The sequence below is a fragment of the Ptychodera flava genome, chromosome 1, assembly GCF_041260155.1.
Source record: "Ptychodera flava strain L36383 chromosome 1, AS_Pfla_20210202, whole genome shotgun sequence".
In the NCBI taxonomy this organism is placed as follows: domain Eukaryota; kingdom Metazoa; phylum Hemichordata; class Enteropneusta; family Ptychoderidae; genus Ptychodera; species Ptychodera flava.
Genome location: NC_091928.1, coordinates 6103535 through 6113823, shown reverse-complemented (window position 1 = coordinate 6113823; position 10289 = coordinate 6103535). Strand labels below are relative to the sequence as shown.

Below are 10289 nucleotides of genomic sequence, written 5' to 3'. Positions count from 1 at the left end.
ATGGAGGTGAATATGTCTTTCACACCATCGGGTTTAAATATGGCTGCATTTTATCGGCAAGCGCAAGTCATTGCAGTCCGACCAAGGGTGTAGACGACATCTGAAAGAGCATGGGCTATTGGCATCTTCTCAAAATTGTGTTTCTTGTGACAAGCCTATATTCAAGGGCTATATTCAGCCCCTTACAACAGTCGGCCACCCCTAAAAATAATGGTACAGTCCGCCGGACACTTCCGTAGATCCGCAAAATCTTGGTATTATTAAAATACATGAGAAGAGTTTATTTGCGTGTAAAATATCTCTGGCCACAGTTTTCAATATCGGTCAGTTGTCTGTCCTTGCTGCATGAATGACAGTGGAGGTATACCGCATACACACACATTCCCTCTCTCACACACATACATGTACAGACAGACAGACAGACAGACAGACATATACATATAGACAGACAGACAGACAGACAGACAGACAGACAGACAGACATATACATATAGACAGACAGAGAGACAGACAGACAGACAGACTTACAGACAGACAGACTAACAGACATATACTGTAAGCCGATGTACAATACATCCTGCATTGTCTCTCTTCTGTAAATTCAGTTCCCAAACTAACATCACGTGTGTCGACTCTCCTTTGCATTTTCTGAAGTGGGAGTCGTCTGCCTTGTTCAGGTTGACTTTGATGTCAAAATCGACGTTCCACATAGTGATTGACTCGAACTTCATTGTTTCGCCATATCTACACAACATGCCGCTTTTCAATGCTGCAGAATTTTTTTCAAAATGGTATCTGGGCATCTCCTCGTCGCTCATCGACTGTCAACGACCCCTTATCGCGAGTACAATTACGTAATGTGATTTCTGGTGCATAATGTTGTGATGTCGTGTATGATTAACGTCATCATAACCCTCCCACAATAAACGCTTGTAAAACTTCACATGGCTTCAAGGATCATTTTAGTCGGCACAAAAAGGAATACGTGCAATCGGGCGCGCCTGGACGCTGATTATGTTGTCAGCAAGGGGTTGGAATCCCATGTTGGAAGATTCGAATCATTTACAGAACAACCTTAGTAGCATTGCTGCCTCTACGGCTGACACTTCGCCGTTGATTTACCCGCCGTAACGTCTGGACGATTACGAAAGGCAGAAAGAACGAAAACCAGTTGTGTCCTTGCATTTGTAGCTAACAGAACACCCCTGGCAAACAATGGTATCACACAGGTAAATATGACGTCATAGTTTCCCCCTTCCAATAATATTGTTTTACGATGTCAGAGTCATTACACAAAATTGTGTGACTATGTACGAATAGTATTTATTTAGAAGTCGTGCGCCGTGCTGTATTTCGTCGTAAGAAATAGTTTTTATACATTTTCAAGGTAAGATTTAAGGTACAATTTGACGTCAATTCCCATGGAATAATGTTGAAGAAAGGTTTTTTGATCTTCTATTTTAACCCGACACGTAAAAATGAAATGCCACTTGTTGTTTGTATCGGGTGGAACCAATTGCAAACAGCGTATAATAGTCATAGAGATAGGGGATCAAAGTCCATTTCACGAGGAAAGTATACCTTCATAAAATCTAGTCCGCCATACTTTGAAATGTACTCGCCAAGGTTTGAATGATTTTAGCGCCAAGTGAACTGAACACATTTTTGTCACTCAGGTAAATATTTTCTTAAAGACATCTTCTTGAAACAATCCAGATATTTTTATTTTGATGCACAAACAAGTGATATTTTTCCTTTTCAGTCGTGCTATATCAGAGGAAGACAATCCAAAGCGAACGATATAAGACGTTGACGCCATTTTCAAAATGGCCGAGAGGGATTTCGACTACGCTTATTCACCGTCCAACGCACCGACATTGAGAGCTGGATCGTCTCGACAAAGCCACGAGCCAACGCCGGAGTACAGAGATGGCTCCAGAAATCGGGGAAAGAGACAGTTTGCAAAGAGACTGCTAATAGGACTGGGAATAACCGAGATTGTTATGGGTTTTTTACTGATTGGCTTCGGGGCTGGCGGAAGTGCATTGGGCTCGAAAATGGAGTTTCTATGGGCACCGTACGTCGGTGGATTTCTGGTAAGTCTTGGTGTCAGGTGTACCGATAATAAATGACGCACATAAAGGCAGAGGCAGTTTATAGCGATCTTTAATGCAAGATATATTTTTCATGAAGCCGCCGCGATTATTATCACAGCTAAAATCGTACGTTCGTCGATACTCCTTTTATTTGGTAAAAGTATATAGTTTCTCAATAGCATCACTCTTCTCTCAAAATTCCGATTAGCGGTTTACACTACCTGCTTGGTTCATTCCCTATTACACTTCTTTCAAGTGGCCGCAATTTGTGTACTGTCACTTTGTTATTTTTGCTTAGCGCAAGAGCATTAGCTCACCACGATAAGCTATTCAGATGTGATAAAATTAGGAAAGCCCAGACCCTTGCATTAACATTTCCCTCGTAGAGGCGGGGAAGCCTGTTCGGAATATAATGCATTTCATGGCATTCTATGGGTCCACATATCGTACATATCTGATGCCAGTGAAAGAAGCGCAGGAACAGTACTTATGTATGTATATTCTGAACATTTTGCTTCACATCGAGAGCAAAACCGTTGGTGTTTATGGTTATATCGAACTTCTGCGGTCAAGGTCGTGCGATAGGTATGTTTCATGAATTGCCAGATAACGCCTTGAAGTTTATGAACTCGCCAGAACATGCAGAATGAACACGACAAGCAGAGATTTTAGTAGTGTAGCGATGAATTTGCATAACGGTATGCAGTTAGAGTCAACACCAAGACACAATTATTGCAGAGCGTCAGTATATATAACTCACTTACGTAACATTTTACGACAAGCAATCGTGATGCGAAAGTTATTATCACAGCGGTGTTACATGCAAAAGTTAATAATTTTCCATAAACTGCCAACCACAGCCATGAACTCACACATCAACAAATATTCATGTTTAAGTTCGTGCACAGACCCTCGAGAAAAAAAAAACTACTCTCGAGGGTATATGGTTCGTGTCAGCGAACTCGCAGTGGTCGTGATGCGTGTGTTACTGATATCGCGCTGGCCATGGAAAAAATTATTTTATTTCACGGAACTCATCTTTTCTGGTATATTCCTACATTTCATGTTTAATCCCTCTCAAATTCACTTATTTAAAATCAGCTGAAGACCATTGTGATACAATCCTCTGTCCCATACACTATCGACTATCGCCAGCTGGTTTATTGCTATTACATCGTAACAAAAGATAGAAATTCCGGCGTGCAACGCCTCCTAAAAAGAATTCTTCTCTAGTTGAGAGCTCGCGTTCAACCGTGAATAAAGTACAATTGTTTTCATCTATTGACCAATCAGAGCTGTAATTTTGCCATCAATAAACTGATATGATATAATTAACTATTTTTATCAAGTTGACAAGACAGGTGAACCTGATAGGAGAAGTGTAGACTCGCCCGTTTTTGAAATAAAAATGATGACAAGCATTCGAATTAGACTAGGTGTAAGTCAAGGTTATCATTAAATTTCATAGATTATGATTTGAAAAATAGCTGAATACACGTAGAATAATTATTTTTCTTCATATTTCAAACTAGCCTGAAACACGGAAGTAAGCTATTTCGCGAGATTAAAAGAGACATTCCACGTGGGTGATGTAAGGAATGCAAGTGTAGAAATGTGACTTGGTGGTTGATCTGTGGCCATATAAGGGCACCTACATCCGGGTACCGATACATTCACCGAATCTGCAGGAGCGAGTTGACTGACCTGTCAACCTGCTCACTTCGTTTACAATTTGTGTGGCAGTGGCAGAGGCATGCTCTACCAGGCGCAATAGTGTTGATATCGGATTCATCAGCAGATTAAAGTCCGTGACGTTGCAAGTCTTAAAAATTTCTAACACAAAAATGAAACGTATTTTTATAAACTTTATATGAGATATCTGTAAAAAAGTGTAAGTCATCTACCTTTGATCAAAATCACGTGATCCTGATCTAGATTTCAGGAGATTTATTTGTTACTCTGAAAAATGGAGTATTTACTCGATTTAAAATATCTTAAAATAATTCTAATTCTACTCATTTTTGAGCACGGCCACGTTTGACAACTCACACAGTAAATAAAGCCGATATTCATGTATGTTTAGGCTCTATGCAAATATTTACCAACTTGAAAGACATAGGGCGTGGAAGTTCTTTATCGATATTGCTATACTTACTCAGTTGAATTTGTCATCGCCTCAGTCTGATAGCTTATCAGAATTGATATCTTTATTCCGACGCAATGAGTTGCAGTATACGCCTTAAACTGGCTTTGAAGAAACAGTCAAACGTCACGTGGTAACAGGTGACGTAACACATATTCAGATTAGATGATACACAGTAGAGCGGATCTTCCTCTGTACTGTCTATGATTAGATCGGCGAAACAATAACAATTTCTTGGTGGAAACACGACAAACGATAGTTTAACGAAATAACATTAACTCGCAAATGATAAATAAACAAAACAAACACACTAGTTAGTAAGTACTAATGATAAATTTAACATGCATTTTACATTTATATCAGCGCTTCTGAACTCTACAAGACATGTGCCTCAAGAAATATCTGTCTTCAAGTTCAGGATTATGAAGTTGAAGGCAATGATAGTCACCGAAATCAGGCTTTGAATTTCGTATAAGGTGTTTTGAAGAACATCCGCACCCGCTCAGTACACTCCCTAACGTTAACGATTGCGGTTTCAAATCGTTGGCACGGAATGTCACTTTCTTTGTTGTGTAAGTTTCATCTGATAAGGAGAGATATTGGAGTGTTTACCTTAAATGATGAATGTGTTCCTTTCTCTGCAGACGATCTTCGTGGGTATAATCTGTACCTTTTCGGCTTTCAGGAAGGAAAACTACATGGTGAGTATCCGCCGATGATTTTACCTTAACCTTGCAAAATTGCAAGAGAATAAAATTGTTCTTTCGAGCATACTTAGTAGGTTTTAATCGGAATGTAGTGGTAAAACACTAGGCAATTTGATCTACATTCTGTATACCATACGTATATTTACATAAGTCACAAATTGTTGCATTTATAAATTCACAGTATTACCGATCGTCGAACCTTCATGCATAGATATACTGAACATATACTACCCAGCGGGATACTTTGAAAATGTCAGCATTTAGTCTGACATGAAGACCAGTCCCAGACTCACTATTTACGGGCTGAGCTAGGTCACTCGATAAACATAGATAAATGACATTTACGTTAAAGATCTCCACTCATTATAGAGTTCTGTTGCGGTCTCTTGTCGTGTCTATTATGTTATTTTTACACAAAGATAGCTGGGAATTAATCAATATATTATTCTAAATAATGTGTGACCATACCGCGCTGATTCAGACAAAATAATGAATATGCATAATTGTTAAAATCAAACAGTCTGAAAAAAATGAGATTTATAACTTTGATCAATATCCGTTGGTTATATACGTATTCGGCTATTTATTGATGTGTATCTCAGCAATGCAGTAATCTGCTTTGAGGTCGATATACCGACACAAGGCCATTGAAGATTCCTGTGAAATCCGCTTGATACTAACAAAACAGTAAAGAGCGGATGAATTCCAGATCCATGACTGCTCACCACTATGATTGCATGCTTAGTAACCGAGGAATCTCGTTCAGATAAAACGACAAGAACGACGCCATTTGCAGACAGACAGACTCGACACAAAATATGCCTACGTTCAGTTGATATAATAAGTGAAATGAATGCGTCTGGAAGCTCAAATATTACAAAAATGTATCGATGCGATTGTTCGCGACAAGGACATAAAGAAGGACCGGTTTTTTAATTCAGCAGTTTAGGATGATTATTCGTCAACGTATCCAAACGGTAGAAAAGAGAAAGTGTTTACTCAGGGCAATGGCTTGTTTAGCCATAAATCAAGTATAAGTATTTCCACCATAAGCTTTATCTCGCTGCTGATTGGTCTATTGGGATTATTTTGGTTTGATTAAGCCAATCGGTGTAGTCGTTCTAGAATGTTCGGGTCAATTGTTTGACACTGTACCAGGCAAAACACGAAGCTTATTTCAAGTGATTTGGCATCTGCATGGTAAAAGCCGAGTTGCTGCAAGCAATTGATATGTAAAAACTTAAAATTGAGAACTGGCTGAAAATAGACTAGAGGTTACATAGTCATTTCAGGCCTAGAATGCACATGGTTTTCCATGTGTGGCAACTCGTCTCCATAAATTAGAAAGGCTTGTCTAGAGTATTTAACCCACAGTAACTTTTGTTTCACTTGTTTTATTTGCAAGTCAATGAATAAAAATCCAAAAGTACATGTCTAAGTACTAGCCATACAGAGATTCAACCAAACTGATTTCATAACTTGGCCACATCAGTCTAAAATAAATATTTCCTCGCGAATTCACAAATCTGTAATGACATAACATTTTGGTATTAAACTGTATTACAATATCTATTTCAGCCCTTCATTTAGTCACAGATCATTTCTTACACGTACACCTGTTGCTCTCTCTCTCTCTCTCTCTCTCTCTCTCTCTCTCTCTCTCTCTCTCTCTCTCTCTCTCTCTCTCTCTCTCTCTCTCTCTCTCAGCTTATATTCACGGCTTCTATATCGATAGTTAACGCACTTGTAGTTGGCTTTCTGGTGATCTACTCTGCCGCTGGAGCACTCACCAGGAATTCGCAGTGCACGCCGGGTGACCTACCGGGCAATGACTGTGACAATGCGTCAAGCGTAAGTGATAACACTAATCCTCGATTTCCCACTCATTTTATTAAGTTCATAGCACCTGTACATGTACCTCGACTAAGAGCCCATGGCAGTTGTTAGTTGTATTTCAATGGTGGAGGTGATATCTCTTGGAAAGGAAGAGCGTCTCTTCCTTAAAGGGACATAAGCTGTAACTTGTGGCAAGCTTTTCAGTATTCTGTTTCTGTATATCAACTACCCTGTCAGACCATAATCCGTTTGTCATGCTGAAATCAGTATTGTTTTTGTCAACACAGCTTGCATGTGTGTATTGTTCATTGTTTATTGTTTACAAATGAATTCTAGTCCGGACTTGAATACAATTTTCAACAATAACAAGGTAAATTATACTCACATAGGTTGTATTGATATGTTAAATACTTGGCATTAAATTACAGTTTAGGTATTCAATGCAGAAAGTGCAGGGAAACCACAAAATAAAAGTTCTGAAAAATAGCCAAAAGAGACAGCTTGTGGAGCTTTAACAAGCCGACCTTCACACGACTAAAATATTATTGAAGGCTAGACAATTTTACCGCCAAGAAAACAAATTTACCAACTGCGAGTACAATACAGAGAGCACTTGAGCAAAACGAGCGAGGGCCAAGGCGACAAAGCCACTCTTTTTGAAAGTTTGTTTGTGAAAGTTTAGTGAAGTAAGTACTTATTAATAATACTATAGGCCGCTCTTATTCCAGACCAACACATCTGTCTCAAATAATTTAAATTTGGCAAAAAAAAAGAATGCGCAGTTGAAATAGCACCTTAGGTCCTGTTTTCAGGAAAAATGTCTGGTTCTAAACCGGGCAAGTTGTAGCGACCATCTTAGACTTTGGTTGTTTATAGTCATTCATCTAAGCTATCTGAAGATAGCTAACAAACAATGGTTTGTGTTCAGTCGATTCCGCGTACAGGAATAACGCAAACACTGAAAGAGAAACAAGCGACAAATATGAGTCTAAAACGCTACTTTTTGACATTTGCAGGGTGGCGCCGTTGCTATGGACGGACTTCTGATTTTCACAACAGTGGTTGTAATCGTCTGCAACATGATAACGTCCATATTCTGCATACGAATTGCATTTTGTACATATCACGAAGACACTCCTCATGTAAGTGATGCTTTATTTTGTAATTTGTTTAGTTTTCTAACCTATCATTTTCTGTGTTGTCTTAGTTTTGATACAGTTTGCATTAACAATTCACATTTTGAAGTATAAAGTAATTGATCATTTTCGTTTGACCGTGATGAATTTATGCGACAATTTGAGATACTCCCTACCTCTTTTTTCATATAATCTCGAAATTTTAAAATCTTCAACTAACCTCCCTGGTAGCTAAAAACACTCCCTCATACTCGCCACAGTCGTAAATATACTAATTTCTTCTGTTGTGCGCCAACAGGTGGTTGTGACGTAAAGCAAGTCAAGCCGGAATGATCAGCAGGCATGGCCGCAACCACGCCCTCAGCGTTCAGAGCCAGAAAACCATATGACCACAATCTTCTTTCTGGTAATGCCGGATGAAAAAGCAAATATGTTTAATTTAGAGTCAGGTTTGAGTTTATCCTAAACCCTTCGATAATTAAAACCTTGATCAGCAGTAAATTGATTTCAGAGGGTTAAAGTCGTAGCAGAAGAATCAATTAGTCTTTTATCACACGTTGAACTCTAATGATTATCAACAGTTTCATTGCTATTTTATTTTCACCTGATGTAAACGTTATGAAAATCCCCTATGTATAATATTAAGATATACTTATTAAAATAATCAGTGTTATTAGAATGAAAGTAAGATAAGATAAACGAGACATATATGGAAAGCATTAAAATATAATCAGAGAGAAATGAGAAATTACGCTGTCTTTAACCCCTCAGACGGGGCTTCTGCTACAAATTTTGCATTTTCCCAAACTTTGAAAGAAAATCATTCAACATTGGTCGAGACTTTGCATAACGTGTGATATCGTTTATATTTTACCTTGGCTTTCATTGAATCCCTCAATTTGATTAGGAAAGAGGGTGGATTGAAGTTTCTTCAAGTAAAGTTTGAGCAAAGTTTGTGTTTTGAGATGTATGTTACCGTGACCATGTCATGGTTTATTCAGGGTTGTCATATTCTTTTTGATATTATTACAAACAGAAGTACAACTACTATATTTTCGTAGAGTTTTCTAGCTACTTTTTCAGCCAGTCGTACACTTTTTACTTCTTACATATATATTCTCTATCAGCTTTTTGTGCATTTTCCTGCCTTTGAAGTTTTTGAATTTTTATACGGTTTTCTGATTTAATTAACATTTACTCTTGTGTAAAGGCTATGTGTGCGTGGATTGGTCAGTATCACATGTACTGGGCCGTCATTTCTCAATTCAGTTTACAATACACGCACTAATTCTTGATGGATTGTCAGTAACGATAACGAGGAATCATCTAAAATCTAAGAGTTTCATCATCTCTATCATAACACCGCTCGGCAAAGTATTCTTCCTTGAAACCTTCATGAGCTGTGATTGTGACGTACATTCCATTATCGTTTTTTCTCAAAGAAAATGAACATGTTCTGTAACAAAATAATGAAACAATGGTTAAAGTAACAGCTATTGTCCTTTTCATATGACACCATTACCATGTATCATTATGCACAATATAGAAAAACGAGAGATCTGGCTGTGGTTTGTGTCTAAGTGTAGGGACACTTCATAAGACTGACTCTTCAAAATAGGGACACTTCATCATCAACCATAACACCAGTTGTAATTTGACTTTTTGCGAGAATTCTTTCAATAGTACAATCACTGTTTCATATTCCAAGTTTTAATCAGAGAAGCTTTGTCGATGTGGTAGCGAGTGTAGTGCCATGGCAACGTGATTGCGTAGACTCTCTAACAGTTCCTAGTTCACCCTTTTGTATCTTTTTCTCTGAAAAGGTAATTATTATTCACAAAACAAAACCAAGATAGATAGCATGACCAGCATCAGATTTCAAAACCATGCCAATGTAACCGTCAATGAAAGAATCAAACCGAACTTGGAAAATATGCAGTACTGCCTGACTATCGCTGGTATGCCGCCCTCTACGACGCGGTCGGACGAGGCTCATCATGTACACAGCGTTGAAGAGCTTTGCGATGCTGAGCGACTGACTATACCCAATGAAGGGCTGATAGAGAGTCTATAGTTACTGTGTTGTCTCTTCGTGTCAATTTACCTTTCTGTTATTTACTAACACATAATTTCAATCTGCTCTTTTCTGAATGCAATGGTAACATTTTTCGTTTCTTATTGGCTCTGTTTTGTTGTGTATTTATATATCAGTAGTTGTGATAACCTTGACTCGTACATATATTATCGATTAATCTTACACCTGCTTCCGTTTTATTGTATTGTGAATTTCACCTTTTACTATGTACATTATGCTAGTATCTAAGATAAACATTTGCCATTAAATAATTAATTTAGAAGAAAACTATCCAGT

General features: G+C 38.2%; 1 protein-coding gene across 3 annotated transcripts; it reads left to right on the top strand.

Annotated features, from left to right (window-relative positions):
* The first annotated feature begins 964 nt into the window (after window positions 1-964).
* On the top strand, window positions 965-9559 carry LOC139125689 (uncharacterized). 3 transcript variants are annotated; one of them, XM_070691947.1, is made up of 6 exons: window positions 965-1229; window positions 1763-2096; window positions 4884-4940; window positions 6654-6797; window positions 7799-7924; window positions 8217-9559. In XM_070691947.1, exons 2-6 carry the CDS (start codon window positions 1827-1829, stop codon window positions 8229-8231), a joined length of 612 nt encoding a protein of 203 aa, XP_070548048.1. In that variant the 5' UTR covers window positions 965-1229; window positions 1763-1826; the 3' UTR covers window positions 8232-9559. The 3 variants fall into 3 exon arrangements, with proteins under 3 accessions (XP_070548048.1, XP_070547923.1, XP_070547988.1); XM_070691822.1 differs by lacking the exon at window positions 965-1229 and adding an exon at window positions 1244-1387; XM_070691887.1 differs by lacking the exon at window positions 965-1229 and adding an exon at window positions 1489-1676.
* The last annotated feature ends 730 nt before the right edge of the window (window positions 9560-10289 follow it).

What these genes read in the sequence shown, in the direction of transcription:
- LOC139125689 (XM_070691947.1), top strand. Translation starts at nt 1,827, where the DNA reads ATGGCCGAGAGGGATTTCGACTACGCTTATTCACCGTCCAACGCACCG. An exon ending in CGTACGTCGGTGGATTTCTG is followed by an intron (nt 2,097 to 4,883) that starts GTAAGTCTTGGT and finishes CTTTCTCTGCAG; the next exon opens with ACGATCTTCGTGGGTATAAT. An exon ending in TCAGGAAGGAAAACTACATG is followed by an intron (nt 4,941 to 6,653) that starts GTGAGTATCCGC and finishes TCTCTCTCTCAG; the next exon opens with CTTATATTCACGGCTTCTAT.